The sequence below is a fragment of the Anthonomus grandis genome, chromosome 11 (assembly GCF_022605725.1).
Source record: "Anthonomus grandis grandis chromosome 11, icAntGran1.3, whole genome shotgun sequence".
Lineage (NCBI taxonomy): Eukaryota > Metazoa > Arthropoda > Insecta > Coleoptera > Curculionidae > Anthonomus > Anthonomus grandis.
Window position 1 is genome coordinate 23,720,662 of NC_065556.1, and position 22,377 is coordinate 23,743,038.

The following is a 22,377-nucleotide window of genomic DNA, read 5'->3' on the forward strand; positions in this document are numbered from 1 at the left end:
AAAAAAGTGCATACAAAATGAGAGATTTCTCAAAACTACTATTTAGCAGTTAGGACAACTTGCCTAAGCAGGGCAGAATTGAACATATTACTAGACATATAATTGAAGCCTCAATTTAAAAAAAATAATTTAATTTAATTGAAAAAATTCTAAAATTGAGACAGTAATTGTTAAAATGCGCATAAATGAAGCGAGATGCGCAAGCACTGAGCCTGGCACGGAGAAAATGATGCGTTCAATATAGACGAACATAACCGATCGAATATTTATCCTTTCAGGGATGTTATAAGTAGTATTTGTAAATAATAATAAATAAATAGCCCTTTATTTCGAACAGTCACCCACTTACAGGAAATACAAAACTACCAAAAAAAATCAGCATACCTAACAAAATATGAAATAGGAAATCTATACATGGTCGTAACAGTTTCCGTTTAATAGAATGTCAAGATCACCAAAGTGGTTAAGAATTTTACAGACATATAGTGTAAAAGAGATCTAAGCTGCATATTAGTGTAGGATTTAAAATTTCCCTTAATGGATATAGTCCATCCTGTTTAAATGCCAAATACTTAACAAACTTCATTTGTATGTACTTCAGAGAACTATTTAAATTTAGTTTACTTGTTTGGCACTACTCATTCAGTAAGTCCAACTGACCCTTTAGTTACTGACAATCAGAAATAGTAGAAAACCCGATTGTAGTAGATTTTTAGGTCGTCAGCAAATAGTAATTTGTGGCATTCAAGGCATTCTGCTAGAACCTTTTGGACTCAGAGGAACCTTCAGTTTAACAACTTATTATGTAGATTCAAATCCCTCTTACTGAATAAATTGATGTCTTTTCAGTAGGTAAGATCTAAGTTTTAATATTTTTTCTGAGAATCCTAACTCTTACAACTTTTGTACTAAAACATATAGGTCGATTTAATCCAATGCTTTTTAAAAACCGTATATAATATAAATTGCATGAGTGTCATCATTATATTGGAGTGGGAAATATTGCAAAATATTGAGGAATAATGAGGCGAAATGCGCAAGAGCCGAGCCTGGCACGGGGAAATATCAAATAAGTACCTACTCAAATTTAAAAAAAAACGAAATTGCATTTAATTTTCCCATTTTGTCAAAAGCCTTTAAAAGTCTATAATAGTGTAGTTACAGTATCCTGTTATGTATATTAAATATCATAATGGTACCAGATTTCACCTTTTAATGATATAAATTGGCACGAAATTGTAAAACCCTTCAAATTATTAAATTCGGTCCACCTTTGTTATACCATGATATTACCCAACCAATTATTTAAATGATATAGCAAAATAAATTAAAATTCTTCTATTAGCAAATTTTGCTAAACTAAACATATGATATTTATGTCACACGAGTTCACTATGCGTATGCTCCATTATCCATTGGGTAAACACCATATAATCCCTCCAAACATTATTTTTTTGTTTTAAATGTTGTCTCAAACGATTGCGCATAATATATCTGCCGGTAAAATTAAGTAAACCCAAGGTGTTTTAATAAAAACATTTTATTAAAATAACCGCGGTCGTGTGGTAAAGTAAGTGATCACTGCGGGGTTTTTGGTGCCTTAAGGGATATAATGGACGATTTCGGTAGTAGGGAGGAATTGGGACAGATCAGGATCGAGAGGCCTTTTTATGAACATAAACAGTTGAGGGAGGATTTTTGTTATGAGAAACCGAAGAAACCAAGTAAGTCACTAGCAATTTGTATTTTTTTAGTAGCATGACGTAAATGTATTAAGTAAATTATGGAAGTCATAAGACATCTAATGTCAGAGGGTGTATTCAATATTGCAGTTTTAAGTTCATTAAGGCTTTAGCAGGTTATTCTAAAGGTTTTTTTTATTTTTTTTTCGATTTTTTCGTTTCTGCTTCCCTTTGCATTGGAAATTTATGGAATATATCAAGATTTATTAATGTCTGATTTTTATTAATAAATTATTTATTTAAATAAGCCATGGTATAGTTTACCTAATGCTTTTATTGAAGTAAATATTGCTTATATTCAATGAGCATTTACAGATAAATTAAAATATTTTGAAAAATTAACGTATATTTAGTTAAAATTAATTCTTAAGTTCATAACCATCGCTTTCAATGCGATTAATGTTTTGTTTGCGATGTGCATTTTATTTATCTATTTATATTTTAGATTCACAGCATTTCTATATTTAACTAATCAAAAAAAAACTTTTTGGACTTTAGAGTCTAGGCATTTTGACCCAAAATCTGATCTCTTAAAAAAGGCATTTTGAGATAAATAAAAATTTGTTTTTAATATATCTATTTCAATTTTCGATAATGTAGCATTAATTTTGAAGCAACAGTATTAATTTTCACGTTATTATGTGTGTCGCTGTTTCGCAACATATCGAAAAATTACACTTTAAATCTGTTTACAAACTTATTTAATTTATGTTATAAATCTTCTTAAAAAAGTATTTACGTCCTTAACGAAATTTATAAGAGTTGTATTTTAACTTCCCTCTTCCTTTAAGTAAAACTCGCGCACCCGTTTTTACTCTTTTAAATTCTTCAAAATTCAAAAAGATAATGAAACTTTGCATAATAAAGAAAATTACCATAGAACTCCTTAATATAATTTTTATAAGCCTTAACTAAAAATCCTTAACCCAGAATCACGTACTTACCTCCAATTCCATCTTCAATAATTAAATAGTCTTAATCAATTGTCAATATCAGTCAAAATAATTAAATAATTTAATCTTCTTTATTATTGATTGTTAATTATAACTGCATTTGATATATATTATTAAGTATCTTCATACTTGTAATTGTTTTCTTATTACGTTTGCTTCATTGATTTTTAAAGCAATGCCTGACGACATATTTTTAATCTAAAGATTCTGCATGACAAAAAACGTCTGCATAAAGGAAAAATCCTTTATTGCTTATCTGCATTAATTTGCATTTTTTATTTGTTTTTATTTTTACTGATTCTTGTCCACTTAAAAGTGTATAGGCTTATAATAAACACTCTCATATACATTTCACATCATTTGTCAAATTATCAGCAGTAGCACTTAAACATGTCCATTGAAATGCATTTGTCATTATTTATCTTAACGATAAAAATATTGACTGAATTAGAATTTACATACAAAAATTGATTTAAAAACAATTTTTGTTTGTTCAAGATTACAATGTTAAGGAAACGATATATCAAACCACAATCAAAACAGAAAATAATAACTCGATATAGTATATGCCATAAAGTATATAAAGCCTTTATTTTTATCCAGATATTGCATTTTAGTGAAGGTTTAAGGGATTATGATTGGTCTAAATCTCTAAATCCTTAGAGGAGCAAAATATGCCTGGGAGATTTCCTGATCTCGCACAATTCCCTTTTAAGCCACATGTGACGTTAAACGAGCACTTATATTATCATGATATCGTCATTTAATTGCTTAAAATTATACAATCGGGCAAACAAAAAGTTTAAAATAAATAATTGTCTGTAGAGTGAGTACACAATAGATAAGGGATTTTGAAGTAGGTTCCGGCTATGCATCCTGGTTCGTCTGCAATAGAAATTTTGTTTTTTTTCTTAATTGTATCTATATTAGAGTATTTACGTTGATTTCTTATAGAATATGTCAAGCTTATTATCTCAACAATTTTAACTACTTTATCGTGGTTTTTCACATGAATTTTTGCATATTCAAATACCAATAACGATTAATGTGTTCCAAAAATACTTATTACCTCTAAAAATAAATATAAATAACAAAATCCCACAACAATACCCCATTTTGTCATGTTTTTTAACAATATGACTATTATCATGTGTCATTACCGCTTTTAATGTTACTTTTCTGTAATAAAAATTATATTACTATAGTGGCCCTGGATGTTGGCAACTAAAACATACTATCACGTTTTTCATCCCTTGGTGAATAACGTGTCATTTAATTATATTTAATTTCAGATGCTGCCAAAAAATGGACCGAAGACTTTCGTTTAAAAAAGGTTATTGTCAGCACAGTACCGGTGCTGGACTGGCTTTTAAAGTATAATTGGAAAACTGATTTTCTTAAAGATATAATTGCTGGACTTACCATCGCTATTATGCATATACCACAAGGTAAGAAAGATGAAATAATTTTTATCCCAAGCCATGCATAAGCGCTTGGACTATAAGTAATTTCGTGAAGTTATTCCGCTATTATTGTCTGATACGAGTAGAGTACCCAGTGTATAGTACGTGGGCGCATGTTCAAAAAAAATAGTATTGAACCGGTGATTTCCTGTTAAATTATGGCGGCAAGTTCGACAATACCGGAAGTATTGATTTAAATCAAAAAAATTCTGAAGAGGAAAGTTGCAGATCAAAGTATGTTCTGTAAGAATGATTTTAAAATTTACGTGATTCCTATAGTAGAAATAAAAAAATTATAAATGGCAAAATTTCGGATTAAATGATGGACTTCGCCATTTTAGTCTCTGTAGCTATTAACATCAAAACAAGCAATTGAGCAAACAATACGTAATTAACTGTTTTGAAATTTATTCACAATTAATTCTTCTTGTAAGGTATTGATGTTGCAAGAAAAAAAACTCGTTTTGCTAAAGTAGGCAAAATCAAATGTCTCAAAATGTCAGACGGTATTTTATAAATGACTATTTGCATAAAAAATCAATAGACATAATTATAGTAGATGTTGGTTAATCATATTTTTTTTTAATTTATGCTAATCAACCACTATTGTGTTGCAAATGCCTTAAAACATTAAAAATTTAACCATATCTCTGGTATTTTTACTTATGTTACTGCAATCCAGACGGGATGACTACCTGACAAATAGTTGCCGTCATGTCATGGATCAAACATTACTACATTTTTACCAAAATGTTCCAAGATATTCGCTCATCAAGACATTCAAGTTCTATCAATTTTACGCGATATAAAGATCGACTAAATTGGCAAAAAATACCCCAATTTACTAGAAACATTATAATTATTAATTTTATTACTATTAAAGCCTTGCCTGTTGCAACCTTCTTTTTTTTAAATTTTCTTGGTAACGGCCGGATATTCGTGGGTAATTAGGAATCAGTAATTTAGCATACCTACCTAATAAGAACATAGAAGATAATAACGTATAGTTATTACAAAAGGTCAGAATGAAATGCCTGTAGTCCTGTGTTTATGTGTCAATGATTTTTCTTAAGGAAAATGTTTAAATTAAACCTTGATTTAATAATTAAATAATATTTTCGATATGGTGTTAATGTTTTCTAAGGAAACCTTGAGAACTTATTGGAGCATATAATACGATTTCTGAATTATATTAACCCTTTGACTGAAAATCGCAATTGGGAAGAATAGTGACAACAATAATGATCCAAGAAAATTCAAATTTCGAATCATATTGGCCCAATTAAAATGTTTTTAAAATACCGTTGTAGATCAAAGAATGCCCTAAAAGATTCATAATAATCATTATTTCCATAAACCCACTCTACCATCTTGGCCATTCTTCAAATATCTTGATACTTATTGGTCAAATAAAAAAAACTCTGGAGAGTAAAATTGTAGTCCATCATAGTCCCCTTTATAATTTACATGATTTCATTAATTCTTTCCATAAACTCAATTATTATCCAGCAATCTATATCTAAAAATTTCCAGCCTGCCTTTGCTGACTTCTGTTGGTCAACCCAAGGCCATTCTTTAAGTATCTTAACTCTTGTTGGCCAAAACCTAAAGGATTTTATTCATATTTTTTTCTCTTAAAAATAGTCTTGGCAACATTGGAATTGGTATTTCATTTTAGCTGCCAACCAATTATCAACAATGTCATATTCAAACTAGTCCTGCGCGTAAGTCTGCGCAACATTGAATATTCGTAGCCCTGGACTTTCGAATCCAACGTTGTCGCAGTAGCATCGCTTAGGTGACCCAAGATAACGAAAAATCAATCGGTTTTATGTTGATGATCTTATTCATACTATATAGACTGAAGCAGTTCCAAACTACATAAAACCGTATACACCTTTAAATATCGATATCTTAAAATCCTCTTGCATTTTTTAGGAATGGCTTATGCCATGCTAGGAAACGTCCCAGCAGTTGTAGGAATATACATGGCCTTTTTCCCAGTACTAATTTATTTTATCTTTGGTACCTCCAAGCATAACTCAATGGGTAAGCCTGAAATAAAATCTTCTTCAGCTCACCTAAACTACAAACCCTTATTGCAGGTACATTTTCTGTGGCTTGCCTAATGACGGGCAAAGCTGTTATACAATTCAGTGATCCAGCTTACTTTACTTCCACAGGATCAACTGTGAATGTCGATAATTCTACTACGGTAGAACCAACTGGATATAGTCCGATAGAAGTTGCTACAGCTGTCACTTTTATTGTAGCATTGTTTCAGGTAAGTAACATGCTAGCTGACCGTCTTTTAGTAAAATTAACTTTTGCAGTTAGGAATGTATTTCCTTCGATTGGGAGCTGCAAGCGCTTTACTCTCTGAGACGTTGGTGAGTGGATTCACCACAGGAGCTGCAGTTCATGTTTTGGTCTCACAGGTGAAAGATTTATTGGGGCTTAATCTACCTAAGTTTAAAGGATACTTCGCAAATGTTTATGTAAGTTTTCTAGATTATTGTAAGTATATTTTCTTGAATTATTAAGTCATGCAAATCTTCCAAAGAAGAATGCCAAGAAGCAAAAGAGAGGAGAACACCCACCAGGAATTTGTATATCTTTATATCTTTTACTAGAGGTCTTAATTTAAGCAGATGCTGACATCTGTATAGGAAGACTAGATTTGATAAGGTCTGAAGCTGATTTTTCTTTAACTCTAGTCTGATCTTCTCAGTACTGGTCACTGTTCAAAAATCATTAGTAACACTCAGCAATCATCATCAATAAAATCTATGGTGGATCATCAATGGCTAAATGATGAAAAAAGCTACTGAAGCTAACAGAACATTACTAGAATATTAAAAGAAAAAAATTGGTGCACCACATAAGGCTCTTATAGAATCACCATTACTCTGATGGAAAGAGGGAGTGATCTTATACTTTTCTATTTCAGACATCTAGTCCTCGATGAGACTAGGGCAGAAGATTATAATTGTAATGACTGAAAACTAGTTTAAGAGAAAGAAAAATCTAATTTTACATATTTCAACTTCATCTAGGCTAAGCATCTAAGCAAGCCACCAATGGAAACGCGATAAACTCAAGCACCCACCAGCATAACTGAGAGGATATCTGAGTCTGATCAACACCACCGAAATAAAGATCTTTGATTTTTTGGTGGTGTTGGTCTGATTCAGACTGATTACTGAAAATATAAGAACTGGTCTGTGATGAAATATATAAGCTTGAATTGTTTGAATGACCGAGAACGTATTGGTTTGAAAACATGAGGAAGCATTTAATTTCTAGATCCATTATTATAATTGAAGAAGCTCTAAGATCAATGTATGAATAATTTTAAGGAACTACAGTCAGTTGCTTTAGATATGTTACAAAATATTCTTGACCAGGATCTTTTTGATAGCAGCTCTTAAGGATGGACAAATACAGAATAACAAGAAGATCCATATCATTCATTCCTAAAGCAAATATCTTAATCTTGAAGAAGTAACAGCTTATATTAACAACTTGTTCCATATGGAATACTTTAGAAAGGGTTCACGCATTGTTGCATATGGTTACAAAAGATGGAAAATTAAATAGAATAGTCGAATTTGCAAACCAATATCACGTAATTCTTTGATGAAAAAAATGTTGTTCGATATAATATAGTATTTAAACCCATTTTTTTATATTTTTAGATAATAACAGCAGTGATAGAAAACATAAGAGACGTAAACACCACGGCAATTATAATATCAATTGTAACGATCACGATATCTGCTATCAACAATGATCACTTTAAGGTAATACCATTTATAGATATTCTTTCAATTTAGTTTCAATTAATATTTCTTACTTTGTAGCCTCTGGTAGCAAAAGTGTCTCCATTTCCTTTTCCAATGGAGCTGGTAGCAGTAGTGGTGGGCACCTTGGTATCAAAGTACTGCTACTTGCACACTAATTATGGTATAACTATTGTTGGGGATATTCCTGTGGGGTTACCTACACCTACAGCTCCCCCATTCGAGCTGCTTCCCAGCTTAGTAGTGGATGGAATCACTACTGCCATTGTCTCTTACACGATCAACTTGTCGATGGCGTTAATTTTCGCTCAGAAGCTGGATTATGAAGTTGATGCCAACCAAGAACTGTTAGCAATGGTAATAGTCTTGACCCTACATAACAACAGTTGCAATAATAATTTCTTAGGGCCTGAGCAACGTTTTTGGATCGTTCTTCTCATGTATGCCAGTGTGTGCCTCCTTATCCAGATCACTGATCCAGCAAGTTGTCGGCGGTGTTACCCAGATAGCTTCAATAGTGTCTTGCCTTATTTTACTTGTAGTTTTGTTATGGATTGGGCCATTTTTTGAACCATTACCTAAAGTAGGTGGGTGCTATGTAAGAGATTTCTTTCTAAATAAAATTTTTGCAGGCTGTTCTGGCAAGTATCATAGTCGTCGCCCTAAAAGGAATGTTTTTGCAAGTGCTCGATTTTTGGAAATTCTGGAAGCTTAGCAAGATTGACGCTTTGGTGTGGATAGGCACTTTTATCACAGTCGTTTTCATTGGGATCGATATTGGATTACTGTGTGGGGTGGCTTTGTCCTTGGCCACTATTTTTGTACTCAGCTTTAGACCTCACACGTGTTTGCTAGGACAAGTTCCTAGTACTGATTTGTATTTGGATATTGCGAGATATAAAGCGGTAAGAAATCTTTAGTATGTAGTTTATAAAGTGGTAATAAATTGTGGTATTATTAGTAGTAAGTATTATTTATTATCAAAGTTTGTTTGATATTTACTTCAGCAAAATTGAAATTGGAGCTGTTGCTCTTTTTTCAGAAATATGATGATGATGAACAATTGTTCATCAAAAAGTACCAAAAAAAGACTTGAAGAATCTTGTAGATAAGAAGAATGTTAAAATGTTGATGAGATATCAATGCTTTCATTTAAATTAATGTCAAAGAGTCCGAATTGGGTCGGCCATAGTCTACCTCTAAAGATTTTGTCAATTGAAGATAATCAAGGCATTTTAAACAAAATATTAGTGCTGAAACAACTTGAAACCAGTAAAACCTAAGGAAAAATCAGGATGTTCAATGAGTAGAAAATGTTAAATATTATGAAGAATGATTTCATAGAAAAAAATGAAGAAAGCATATCACCATTGAGCTTAGACAAGACGAACATTGAAATGCTGATGCTCAATTATAATGTATAAAATCTTCATAAAAGAAGATAAAAGAGTTGCTGTTCAAAAGACTAAAACGGGATGGAAATATCTCAGAATCATCAGGTGATGATTAAGAAAAAAAATTGACATTTATAAAGGCAAAATGCTGAGACACTTTAAAAAATCTGTGTCATTGTTATTGCATTACAAGTTGAACATTACGAAGATGATGAATGCTAGCATTGAGAAAGTGAAGAAATCATATCAACTGAGCATTGATTAATTGCCCTACTTTTGATTTTAGTAGAACTTCTGATGAAATGAATCTTCCCTAATCCTTCTAGGTTTATCTAAATCAATCTCAGCCTATTTGAAAACTGGGTTTCCTAATTTTATGTTCTCAATCACTCTCCGAATTAGGACAGTACTTTGACAAATACATAAACAAATTTACTTGGTATTGAGAATCAGCAAAACAGGAATCACCTGCATTTATTGTCCAAATATTAACAGATCGTTCTTCTATTCATGAACGTATTGGTTGTGCAAAAAGTGAAAATGATGACGATCTCTATTTTCATTACGTACCTATTACCAATGAAGAAATTGAAACTCAAGGATCTTTGAAAAATTAAGACCATGCTCTACAATCCTTGCATAATCAAGGATAAATAGCAACGATCACTGTATAACCTGAAAAAATTGTGGAGATTATTTTGATTATTATATTCAGTCTAGAAACAAATTAAGCTGATACGTGCGTCTGATGTATTTTTTAGGACTAAACTTTTTCATTTTTTCAGGCCAAGGAAGTAGAAGGTATTAAAATATTCCACTACTCGGGAGGAATCAATTTTGCTACAAAAGCGATGTTCAAAGCAGACTTAATCCGCTTGGTAGGAATTAATCCCCAGAAGGAAGTCGTATACAGAGCGAAACTCGCTAAGTACCTAGGAAAAGTAAGACGATACAGACCTATTTAAAACAATATAAACTATTTTTGCCCCTTTAGGTGGATGATCTATCGGATAAAAAAACAGATACTCTATCAAACAAACTGGAAAAAGTCCAAAACAAAGTCAACACGCAAATGAGATGCTTAGTTTTGGATTTTTCATCGGTAAGCCATATAGATCCTTCAGGAGTGAGCATGTTAAAGTCTGTTGCTGATAGTTTCACAAAACTGGATATTCCTGTGTATATTGCTAGCTGCAAAGGTAATTTTATAGATTTCATTCCGACTTCATCTAACCATATTATTTTTAGAGCCGATATATGAAATGCTAACAAAAGTTTATCCGGAACATGTGGCTAAAACTGGATTCAGATCATTTCCTACAGTCCATGATGCAGTACATTATTCCACTGAACTATTTGCATCTAGTAGTAACTCTACGATATCAACGATAAGACTTTAATATGTGGATAATGTGGTAGTATTAAGTAATTTTATTAAATAATATGTGATATTTTGTATTATATGTATATATCGAAAATATTATAATTAAAATTAAGTTATTCATATTTTGTATTGATAAGGTTTTTATATTTGGATGGAGTGTATCATTTTATAATTAGGTTCATTTAAATTATATCTGCACATTATTATAATACGTTACGATATATGGTCATACAAGAATGGTCAAATTTTCAACACTAAATTTTAGAATTAACATCCCAAGTGCAATATATTCCATTAGCCTTGACTTATGGAATCTTGAATGTTCTAAAATATCTGTGAATATTCCAAGACATGGGAGGAGGTGGTAGGTAGTATTCAATAAATCTCGTTTGTTACATGTTTTACCACTGTTTTATATTATTAAGAAATGTGAACCACGAAAAGTTTAACATACTACAGCAGTTTTGACTGAACTATGTAAAGTACTTCTTGTAGCATCAGAACTAAAATGATCTTTTCATGGTTTTTATATTTTTTCCAAGAGAATATGCAGGAATTCCTGGAGATCAATTTAATGTATGAAATATTATTTTCGGTGAAAAAATTAAAAAATTACAGCATTTTTGATCAGCCCTTTTTTAAGGGCAACTTTTCATACAAGAAATTAATTTCTATTCATTATATTATTTAAAAAATATTTCAGATATTTTTATCAGGTTTTCAGTAAAAGTTAAGATAACTGTTATTAAATAATTTCATATATAAGGGATTCTTGTATCTTAAAAGATGTATTAGTTACAGTAAAATTTACGAGGTATGGACCTTGACAAGGCTAAAATTGAAATGTTGAAATTGAGATTTATTTTTAAGAAAATGATACTTTTGAACAATACTGCAGAATCCTTTAATGAATTATTACATTTATTTCAGTAGAGTATGCAGGAATTTCTAGAGATCAATTTTATATATAAAACATTATTTTCGGTGAAGAAATTAATAAATTATAGCACTTTTGGTCAAGCCTTTTTTTCAAGGCATTTTTTCATACAACAAATTAACTTCTATTTAAAAATAATTTAAAACTATTCCAGAGACTTTTTTGAGGTTTTCACTGAAAATTTAAGTAATTTTTATTTAACAATATCATATACAAAGGATTCTTGCAGCCTAAAAAATTTTTGAAATAAAGTCAGATTTAGGAGTTAGGAGTTAAGTATGGACCTAGGCAAGGCTAAAATTGGAATTTCAACAATGAGATTTAAAATTGTAAAATCCTTTGATTGATTCTTGAGCTATACTCCGGAATTATTCAATGATTTTATATTGCTGGAGATCAATTTGATGTATAAACCATAATTTTCAGTGAAAACATTAATACATTTAATTTTTAATAAACTATTTCATATACAAAATGCTTGAATTAGTCCGATTTACGTGCTATCGACTTGGGTAAAATTGGTATTTAAAAAATTAATCTTATAAAAAGACACTTTTGGGTGATTTTCCAGAAACTTTTGATGAGTTTCTATATTTTTGCACAGTAGTTTTTCATGTAAATAAATAACTTCAATCCATAATAATATATTAATGAAATGATTTTTATTATTTACTTATATAATAATCTTATAAATACACATAAAATATTACATAGCGAGTTGATTTGTTGACACATAAAATATTGGGTTTTTTTCCTTTAGTCTAAGAAAGTAAATCAGAAATATCTTCCTACAATTATCTTCTTAAACAAACAAGCATTTATACCAAGAAAATAGAAAAAGGCAATAAATAAAACAAATCGACTGTAATTACTATTTAATTTCCTATCTCAGAGCTAGCAATTAAAATAACAGTGGCGGAGTCACGCACCATTAATGGTTAATTAAATACTTGACTTAGTAAGAATTTGTTGCAAACTTTTAGACTTTCCATACAAAGCAATAAGAAAATTTCGCATTGTTTGACTATTTAATGAATGAAATTAGGAGCAAATAATAGCTTTTTCGTGTACGCCACTGATATCATTAATAAGAAACACTGGGGCACCGATTGTAATGATATGGGAGTAGCATATTTAAACAAAGGTCGTAACCTCAACTGATTAAACCTAAACTGATTCCCCCCTTGAGTATTAATCTGACCTTTTCAACGAGTGAACATCGAGGTGGTTTAGTACGAAAAAAATTTTTGAGTGAGCAGAACGTACTGAAAAATGAAGTGGCAACTAGCTGGAGTTCTACTGGTCGTCGGTAAGTAAATGGAGTTTTTTTTAAATTGTGTGAACCATTTTTTTTAAATTGTGTGAACCATCAAGCATACATGTTTTATACAGTTTGGGAGAATGTTCTTAACTTAAAGGGCTCTCTTTAGGGCTTATATATCTTTTATAAAGCCAAGATTATAAGACTTCTATGTCGAAACGTCATTTACACGGATGTGATCCATGAAAAGCATTTTTCATTTTCAAGATGAAGTAGTAGAGCACAAGACATTATCAAAAACGCTGCCATTTTGTTTACGAATTCGAGTAGTAATAAGGTATCCTGGTTTGCTTTATAATAATATATAGTTAAGGGTACTATACGATTTTAAACTTTGAGCATCTAAAACAAAATGGCGACGAGATATTACTTACGAAATGTTCAAAAGGCAGCCATTTTATTTTGTATTAAGCAATATAAAAGCAATATGTTTTTATGATCAAAACGTAGTGCAACACCCAGGCAACGAAATTTTGGCAGGAATATTGTATGACGCCAAATATAGTCATTTAATGACGTAGTCAGCAAAATGCCCTTTCTGTGACGATAAAAAAATGTCGTTAAATGGCAATGAAAAAGAGGACTTACATTAATGTTTCTAGAATATCAGTATTGACGTCTAAAAGAAGTCAGTAACTAATTTTTTAAATGCGTCAATAAATTTTAAATAATCATTAAAATTTCCTTTTTTCAACATTTTATTACGTCTTTATTGTTAGGTCTAAAAGCAAGTAAATTACTTACTGGCTAAAAATGACTAAGAACTTAATTTTTTTGGAAAAAAATTAGGAAAAGGAACGTGAAAGATGGCTAAAAATAGAGTTCATGTCACTTCCAACCCAACCATGTCGCTACACTTATCGCCAATAAAATAATTTAAAACCTTAACTTCTTTGTAGCCTGTCACCCAGTTTTAAATTATGTGTCACAAAAATTGGTTAAAGTAGATTAATGAAATATTCAGTAATTCTGTGTTATAACTCCGGATATTTTCCAATGACTAATTTCTATTCTTTTTTGGTTTTTTAACCGTACTTGTCTTTACCAGTAAAACCTCTATTAAAAATGTTAGTCACTTAACTGCTATTTAAGTAACCATTTTATTATCAGGAAGGTAATTTATGAATACTTGAAAAAAATTTTTAGAGAGATTTTTTGCCTACGAGTAAAAAGTAGATCATACCATAATGAAAAAGAAAAATTGATATAAATATGTATGTTGAAGCAAACAAAAGTCGCGTTAAATAGCATTGAATTTTTTGGAAAACAGTTTTATTTTTACAGGAAAAATACTGTTACATTTTTTTTATAAATGTAAAAGCTAAATTTAATGTATTTTACCAAATTTAGAAACCCTGTATGAAAACTTTCCGCTCTTTAGAAACATCAATTAAAGATCAGAGAAAGTAAAAACTCCAAAAAGGAGGAGTCACTAGAAGCATCACTAAAATGTCATCAGTAAAAGCGTCTTTAAATGGTCAGTAAAATAAGTTATTTAACGGTAATATGGGTCATAAGTAGACTAGTATAATAGTTACATAACTGACTTTTTGATCGTCATTCTAACGTCATGACAGTGAATTGATGATGTTTCTGTCATGGTTTTGAGACGTCATTTGGGTTCCTCTGAAAAAATTGTAATGACACAATATGGCACCTACTTAAAATCAAAAACAAAATGGCGATCGTGCTATACACTTTGGGTTATTCATTTCCTTTATAAGATGGCAAACATCTACCATTTTGAAAAGAGGTGACTTATTTAAAAAAGTGAGGGCGCCATTTTAGGATCTATAACCTGAAAATCTTTTTATTCAAAATTGGAGTGCCATGAATATTTAAAAAATTAGTGTTTCGCAATAGCTTTATGGGCATTTTTAGTAAGATTTGATGGTTCATTTTTGTTAATTTCATTAAATTCAAATTTCTTCAGGGAAATCCTTGTAGTTCACCTACATAAACTTTCTTTGAGCTATTTAATGGCTGTTGTATTTCGAAATTTAGAAGAACGTTCCCATAGCAGATAATCAATTAAGAAACCAATAACACCACAAAATAAAAAAAAAACTTTCCAGGATTGCACGCTGTAATGAAAGTTATTTGTGGTGAAAAAAAAAACAATATTGCCGATTTAATATTAACTAACTAATTAATTAATTATTCCTGGAAGGTATCTGCCTGGCAGAAATCGAACTGCCTGCTCACCCACAAAACCTCGATGATATTCCCCAGATTAAAGAAAAATGCCAGGCAAAGGGAAAGCCTGATAGCTATGACAGGCTTAAGGTAAATATACATAATCACTGAAAATTCGTTATTTTTAAAATATAAATTCCATTTAGACGGCAATCAATGAAACTAGAAACTGTCTACAAAGTAAAATCAACCCGGAAAAAATCAAGGAAGAACTGGAAGAAGCCAAAAAGACCGGTTCAATGGATGAGGTATTTGGGAAATACTGTAACAAACGCCAGGAATACAAGAACTGCATCATGACCACTGTGAATATCACCAAAGAATGCATGGAAGAAGTTGAAATTGCCGCCTTAGACAAAACGATCAATGTGATCGAGGAAGTGATTGATTTCGCTTGCTACAAAGATGGAGATAGGCTAGCCAGTAAGTTTAAATGTGTTTTTTAAGGTAATTTAACACTGTATTTTGTATTTTTTTTCAGTGTTTGTTGCTGAAGGCGGACCAGAATGTTTGTCGTCACGTACTGAACAAATCAAGCAATGCATGAATTCCACCTTGAAAATCGATACTAGTAGCTTTTCAATAACTTCTTTGCCCACCAGCCTGCCCAGTTTGAAGATTGATAAGAAGAAATGCGAGTAAGTATACAACTCATTGTGACCAAATTTGACATCTTTTTAGCTTATCACAATTTATCTGTTCCTGTATTAATTAAAACATTATTGTTCTTTACAGTGACCTAAACGAAATCCGTACTTGCGTGGTTGAAGATTTAGAAAAGAACTGCCAGGACACCACACCTGCAAACATCGTAGATGCCCTCTTTAAGTTCATCAAGAAAACCACTTGCAAAAACGTCAAACAGAGAAGAAGTACGTTCAAATACTAGTAGTAGATTTGACTTAAGTGTAAATGAATAAAATATGTACTTTAACTAGAATTAAATAGACATATTAACAAAATAAAATGTGTATTATTATTAGGTGTAAATCTCCTAAGACTTAAACGAAGCATACCTGTACTACCACTGAATTTGAATAACATTTTCAACATTCACGATCCTATATTGGAAGAATGTAAGAGATTTGGGGGTGAGCAGGCTGCTAAAGAAGCTGAGGTAAGAAAAATTTACTTCAACATTCTTCGACCAAATTGTGTATTATTTAGGAAAGCTATAATAAAACAAAAGTCTGTATTAATGGATTCCGCTTAGAAAAAACACCCATGGAGACGTTTTTAAATGGCATGACTGATTGCTCGCAAGATCTGATGGAAAAAGTAAAGAATTGCATCCCAGATGAAATGAACTGGTACCCAAGTTTCATATTGAATTTCTTTCGGGCTTTGGCTACATTCGTTTATGAAATACATGACATGCTTAAAAGTGAGTAAGTCATAACTTAATTAGTGTAAAGGATTCAGTGTTGTTTCCTACAGTGTATCCGCTAAACGGGTTAACAAATTGCATGCAAAGAATGAAGTCGTCTGAAGCATTTAAAAATAACGAACCAATATGTAAGCCAAAGGACAATCAAACTGATATTACACAGTATGTTAACTCGTTGCCGGATAAGGAAACATTGTGCAAGTAAGTATAGTTTGAGGAAGACCTGTCCTTATTGTGTTAAAAACTTTTAATACTACAATGTGTTTAGGGTAAGTTCCGTAACTTAACCGGTTCCTCCGGTTGTGCCGGTTACCGTTCCATAACTATACAACTTCTGAAATTTGGTTCGGTTATGAAACGCGGTTCCTAAAAAATTGGTTGCAAATGTTAACCGAAACGACCGATCATTTTTTTCGGTACCTTCGTTTATTCCTACGGATGTCGTGGATTAAACGTATGTACTTATATTTTGAGTTTAATCTACGACATCCGGAAATCCTGTGTTTGTAGGTAATGTTATGAAGTTTTGGTTTGATTTTTTCCTGTTATGAAATTTTATCATTTGATTCAATTTATTGTTATATCAATTATAACAATATCATATATAGTTATATCAATTTAATATTCAATTTATAACTTCATTCAATTTATTGCATTCATCATTCATTACACTTGACTGCAATTCAAATCCAGGACTTGATCTTGATATAATGCAACTATGTATTTATATATTTTTTTTTTAAAAGTACAAACCCCCAATTTTGAAAAAAAAACCTTTACACACAGGACCCATTTCTTCATCATCGCTACTACTAGAGCTTTCATTACTGCTTAGGAGCAGGAGCTCAAATATACCAACAACATTTGCATTTGCATTCATTGTTGGTATTATAAATAATAATGGGTACCTATAACGCAAAAATGGAATTTATAACCTAATATCAACCAACGAAAACAAGACCAAGGACCAACAAGAAACCGGAGCGTTCCATTTCAAACCGATATTTTCAGGAACCGTAAAAATACCGCTTCTAATCGACGATTTACCAAGGTTAGGTTACGGAACACCTAGTCATAGTTTACTATCTGAGATGAAATCAACTATTAAAATCTAATTCAACAATTGGTGAATTCTTCAAATTCAAAAGACATTAAAAAACGTCTCTCTCAATATGAGCCCTTTAAAAGTCTAAATAGGTACACCAACATTTAAGTCCAACATTTTTAGTACTAATATCTGACTGCACATAGTTCAATAATTCATAATTTAATGACCGAAATTTCCTTTTACCAATATTCAAATTCTTACTTATCATTTATTATTATTACTTATCTAATTCAGCTTCATTGATTGCCTCATATCTTTTAAATAAATTCAAATATGTGCCTCTTCAATAAAATTATTTCTCTAGACTGCCTTTATGATTTGGGGTTTCACAGGGATCATCTAGGACCCATACTTGTTCTGTTGTCATATAAATGTTTGCTATTTCCAAGAGAGAGCTAGCACTGTTTTATTCGCTGATGATATCACTTACTACCAAAGCTATAATCCATCTGAGATGGATATAGTGCAATAAATTATCGCTCAATACCTCAAAATCACAGGTTATGAACACTTAGGAAGCCCATCATCCACTTTTGGCGAACTGTGCTGAGGAGGTTAAATTTATTGGTGTCTATCTGTATCCACAGCTCACTTAAGAAAATCATACCATCCATATGACTAAAGAGCTCTTTCAATATTTTGCTTGTTTCGAAATCTTGTGAAGGTGTGTTCGCATTAGATATGGAATGGGTTATAGGCACAACTATCAAAGCTTCACATACCTGGGAATCCTTATCCTGCCATCTATATATAATATACTGAAATGTCTATTGTACATCAAACAAAACCTTCATCTCTGTAAACCCATTAGGACATTCATGATTATCAGATAAAAAGAATAATGACGGTTTGATACCAGACTTTAGCCGCTTTGAGAGGACCAAAAATGGCACTAAATACCTTGGAATAAGCTTCTTTCAGATACTTTCTAAATTAACATTCTTAATTAACAGTGCTTTTTACACTTTTTGGGAGTACTTTGCTTCAAATCTTAATAATTTATAAGTTTTAAAATACCTTTAGTTTACGCTTGTGTTTCTTTAGTTTTTGTTTGTGTACTTTACCATTCTAATAAATGTGATCTTTTAACTTGCATATGTATATTAAAGTCTTTGACTTATATAAGTTTTTAGTTAGAATTTGACTTACAAAAATGTGTTCTAGACATGTATTATTACCAATAAACTTGATTAATTGAGAATATCATTCAATAGCTCAGAAATTTCCCTTAACTCAGAACCTTTTTGATTTGCAAATCAATAAAACATAAAAAGTAAATATTCCTTTAAGAAGTTTCTAGCTTGATTGAGCCAACAGTAATATAACGCAAACATAGGTAAAAACAAGATAAAAATCAAAATATCTGCCGACCTTATTTGTAGTCTTAGTCTCTTTTTGAGGTTATACCTAATATTCCTTCTAATCTTCATGTTTTCTTCAACAGAATATTAACAGAAGCTGATGAATGTATTAGTGAATTCGTCGGAAGCACATGTACACTAACTGTTGTACTAAACAGAACACTGAACAGCATAGCCAAAGTTGTTCAGGCTCCATGTAGAGCCGACTCTCATAACTAATTACATTTTTCAACTTATGTATAAAAACTATAGTGATAGCCATATATAATGAGCCTGTAGAAAATAAAACTATTTATTAAAAATATATTTTGTGTTTAATTTTTCTTTAGTCTCCATGCAATTACTTACAAAAATCGTTGTATAAAACTAAAATTATTAATACAATAACAATCAATAGTGTGACAGCAAGCGAGGTTGCAAACAAAGCATAAAACTAATTTTAAGCCCTATAATTTGAACTTACTATGGAAATTGTGCATCTCAATTATAATTAATAGGCACTGATTAGTAATTTAGTATTTTAGACTGTTCTCACTAATTAGAAAACCTTTTCTGCACCAAACAAGGACTCTATACTTCGAGTATAGAGTCCAAAAAGTGTTGTTTTGTTAAAACCCTTTCTTATAAACTTTAGTTTTATTTTTTGGAGTCTTTAATACATTTATCCACTTGGTCTGTTTTCATTGTTAGTTTTTCTGACTCTAAAGATATATTTTTACTTTTTTCACCACTTTCTTCTTCGGCATTTTTCTTCTTTTTTTCTACAACTACTTTATCAACACCCTTTGAACCATCTCCTGCACCAATCTGCAACATGTCTTGGCTTTGTTTTTTGTTATTCTTGCATCTCTTATTTATATTTTTCTCGGAGACATCTTGAACCATTGGTCTATGTACTGCTTTATGTGATATATGTTTAGTCTTTGCTGCAGGTAAGGCATCATTTGAACCCCCACCAAACTTCATCTTAAGCATATGCAACATGTTCAATTCTATAGACTGTCCAGTTAGAATAGTCATAAGGAAGATGGTAAATAGTAGTGTGAAAACCAACATTAATGGCCACATTATAAGGTTGAGGCCCCAAGGCAAACCCACTATAAAAAAAAATAAATAAAAATATACTAGTCATGGGTGAAATTATATGATATTATTTTTCGAGAGCAAATTGTTTATTTTACTTACCAAACATATTTTTTCCAAATCCTCCCATTCCAGTGCCAAAAGCATGCATAGGAATAATGATAAGGTGCTTAATTTGATATAAGAAGGCATCTAGAGGAGTAACTGTTTTCTTTTCACAGTTCTTCATGTCTGAAAATAGGTTGTAGTAAATAGCTACCTTTTTTTTGTATTCATAACTTACTAAACATAAATCCAGCCCATTCAGACCAAGACATCTTGCTAGGATCACACTCACTGGAGTAAACCACTGCCATATTGTGTTCATCAGCCTCCTGAAAATGTATGTTAGAAAACAAACAATTTTTCAAGGAAATGCAAGATATGTAGAAGATTAGATCATTGCATAAACACAGAGCTAACTAGTTCTCACTACAATTGGCATTCAAAACTGAAAAATATGGTATTCAACTTGTAGCAGGAATACAAACACAGGTCTACGAGACCTCTTTTTAACCAGTTCAAACTCTTAACTGTACTTTCATTGCATATACTAGAATGTTCTTATATAAAAACAGAGACCAGTTTACATTTGCAGACTCCTCTGACAGGCAAAAAAGCTTTAAATATATGCTAGGGAAACTGTTAAATAATTTACCAATCAGCTACAAAAATTGAAGAATCAGAAAATTAAAAAATATGATGAAGGAATATTGTTGATAGAAAAGGCATATTAATCTATAAGAATTTGAGGTAGATAGATTAAATTAATATGGCAATTTTAACTGTCATTAAAATTCCTAAATTTTTGTTCCTGCAGTCATATCATTCTGACAGTTGTCGTTTATGATTTTGTGCATAGTATAAGTAGGTCCATAATATTTAGTCTTTTATGAGAAAATTATTAATCATACACTTTGAATTCTAGGTACATAAGGTACTTTATATTAATTTTATATGTATTATTAAAAATATGTTGAATTAAAAAGTAAAAAGTAAACATTAATCATAACCATTTTAGTTATGCCTCTTGTATTTAATTTGAAAACTTAAGGAGATGATGAATAACTTTTATTTTTAACAAAAAATGTCATATTTTTCTAGGTACTTAAATGTTTTTTTTTTTAATATTTAATTTCTCTAAAAGAAATTTTCAAGAAACATTATATTTGCTTCCCACACATCATTTAATTTAACTATAATTAGAGCTTTGCAGAGAAAATAATTATTTTAGTGCAGGCAAATGAATGTAATTTGGTTTTTCTCTGTATATATTTTTTTTTAATGTAACAAAACTGTTGTGAAAATAAATATATCTTACCTTCAGCAAGTGATGATATCTAAACCCAAAATCGACAATCATAACCATAATAATCAAATATTTAACAATGTATGCAATGGAAAAGTCATGTTTAAAGAGCTGAAATGTAACATATATTATCCAAATAGCTCCTAAAAGCCATAGATTGTCAAGATTGACAATCATATGATAAATTTTTATCTGAAAGGATTCTACTGTATTCAGATAACTGTCAATAAAACTTTTATGAAAACTACTGCCCAAAATTGTGTTAAGTTGCCTTAGTTTATCCAAAGTAATGTCTTCCTGACCAAACTTGTCTAGAAAATCAAAGTCTTTAGGGTCTATATTAAATCTTAGATGTCCATGGTACTGCTCTGGATCTGACTTATCCATATGAGCGGATTTTATGATAACCGAGACAACTCTCTTGATGTGAGAATAGCAAATGTCTTGTAAAGGATCTACGGTAATATCTGAAGAGGGAGATCTTATGCCTGTCGGCAGATATTTGTGTTTTACTTTGGCATTCATGTCATGGGGATCAATCCAGTCACTTTTATCCTTTACAGAGCGTTTTGCAAAGGCACTTGTAAATCCGATTAAGAAAAAAAGTGCTAAGTAATTCATTTTTTAAGAATCTAAAGCAAAAGTAGGTAGAAAATACTGGCTTATTAGAAAGGACAGGATAGTTTTAGATTTTTAATGTCAAGATTGCCTAATGTGTAAAATAGCAATATTTATAACTTAACATACATGGCCATTATTTTGAATTCTTTCAATTACTAGATAATAGATATCATTTTCATGAATAAAAATAAAGACAAATCTATGAAAATATTATATAGAAATGTAAACAAGCATGAACATAACCTCATTTAACGCTTGACACACCGTTAATATTTT

General features: G+C 31.0%; 3 protein-coding genes across 4 annotated transcripts; 2 read left to right on the plus strand and 1 right to left on the minus strand.

Moving 5' to 3' along the window:
• The first annotated feature begins 738 nt into the window (after positions 1 to 738).
• LOC126742025 (solute carrier family 26 member 6-like) lies at positions 739 to 10,868 on the plus strand. Of its 2 annotated transcripts, none has more exons than XM_050448549.1 (12): positions 739 to 852; positions 3,988 to 4,143; positions 6,097 to 6,207; positions 6,264 to 6,442; positions 6,492 to 6,656; positions 7,857 to 7,961; positions 8,022 to 8,318; positions 8,368 to 8,544; positions 8,594 to 8,866; positions 10,141 to 10,296; positions 10,350 to 10,554; positions 10,604 to 10,868. In XM_050448549.1, the coding sequence occupies exons 2-12, from the start codon at positions 4,128 to 4,130 to the stop codon at positions 10,753 to 10,755; spliced, it is 1,836 nt and encodes a 611-aa protein (XP_050304506.1). In that variant the 5' UTR covers positions 739 to 852; positions 3,988 to 4,127; the 3' UTR covers positions 10,756 to 10,868. The 2 variants fall into 2 exon arrangements, with proteins under 2 accessions (XP_050304506.1, XP_050304505.1); XM_050448548.1 differs by lacking the exon at positions 739 to 852 and adding an exon at positions 1,207 to 1,724.
• Positions 10,869 to 12,817: 1,949 nt separating this feature from the next.
• LOC126742251 (uncharacterized) lies at positions 12,818 to 19,353 on the plus strand. Its single transcript, XM_050448878.1, has 9 exons — positions 12,818 to 12,985; positions 15,168 to 15,283; positions 15,340 to 15,616; positions 15,675 to 15,831; positions 15,929 to 16,065; positions 16,177 to 16,310; positions 16,361 to 16,577; positions 16,631 to 16,781; positions 19,133 to 19,353. Exons 1-9 carry the CDS (start codon positions 12,949 to 12,951, stop codon positions 19,266 to 19,268), a joined length of 1,362 nt encoding a protein of 453 aa, XP_050304835.1. The 5' UTR covers positions 12,818 to 12,948; the 3' UTR covers positions 19,269 to 19,353.
• On the minus strand, positions 19,341 to 22,352 carry LOC126742252 (uncharacterized). The gene is made up of 4 exons (XM_050448879.1): positions 21,493 to 22,352; positions 20,416 to 20,506; positions 20,235 to 20,363; positions 19,341 to 20,146 (listed from the first exon to the last, which is right to left on the minus strand). The coding sequence occupies exons 1-4, from the start codon at positions 22,099 to 22,101 to the stop codon at positions 19,686 to 19,688; spliced, it is 1,290 nt and encodes a 429-aa protein (XP_050304836.1). The 5' UTR covers positions 22,102 to 22,352; the 3' UTR covers positions 19,341 to 19,685.
• Positions 22,353 to 22,377: the final 25 nt, after the last annotated feature.

What these genes read in the sequence shown, in the direction of transcription:
- LOC126742025 (XM_050448548.1), top strand. Translation starts at nt 1,613, where the DNA reads ATGGACGATTTCGGTAGTAGGGAGGAATTGGGACAGATCAGGATCGAG. An exon ending in TTTTTGAACCATTACCTAAA is followed by an intron (nt 8,545 to 8,593) that starts GTAGGTGGGTGC and finishes AAATTTTTGCAG; the next exon opens with GCTGTTCTGGCAAGTATCAT. An exon ending in ATATTGCGAGATATAAAGCG is followed by an intron (nt 8,867 to 10,140) that starts GTAAGAAATCTT and finishes TCATTTTTTCAG; the next exon opens with GCCAAGGAAGTAGAAGGTAT.
- LOC126742251 (XM_050448878.1), top strand. Translation starts at nt 12,949, where the DNA reads ATGAAGTGGCAACTAGCTGGAGTTCTACTGGTCGTCG. An exon ending in ATAGCTATGACAGGCTTAAG is followed by an intron (nt 15,284 to 15,339) that starts GTAAATATACAT and finishes AATTCCATTTAG; the next exon opens with ACGGCAATCAATGAAACTAG. An exon ending in ATTGATAAGAAGAAATGCGA is followed by an intron (nt 15,832 to 15,928) that starts GTAAGTATACAA and finishes TGTTCTTTACAG; the next exon opens with TGACCTAAACGAAATCCGTA.
- LOC126742252 (XM_050448879.1), bottom strand. Translation starts at nt 22,101, where the DNA reads ATGAATTACTTAGCACTTTTTTTCTTAATCGGATTTACAAGTGCCTTT. An exon ending in GATATCATCACTTGCTGAAG is followed by an intron (nt 20,507 to 21,492) that starts GTAAGATATATT and finishes ATACATTTTCAG; the next exon opens with GAGGCTGATGAACACAATAT. An exon ending in ATGGGCTGGATTTATGTTTA is followed by an intron (nt 20,364 to 20,415) that starts GTAAGTTATGAA and finishes ACCTATTTTCAG; the next exon opens with ACATGAAGAACTGTGAAAAG.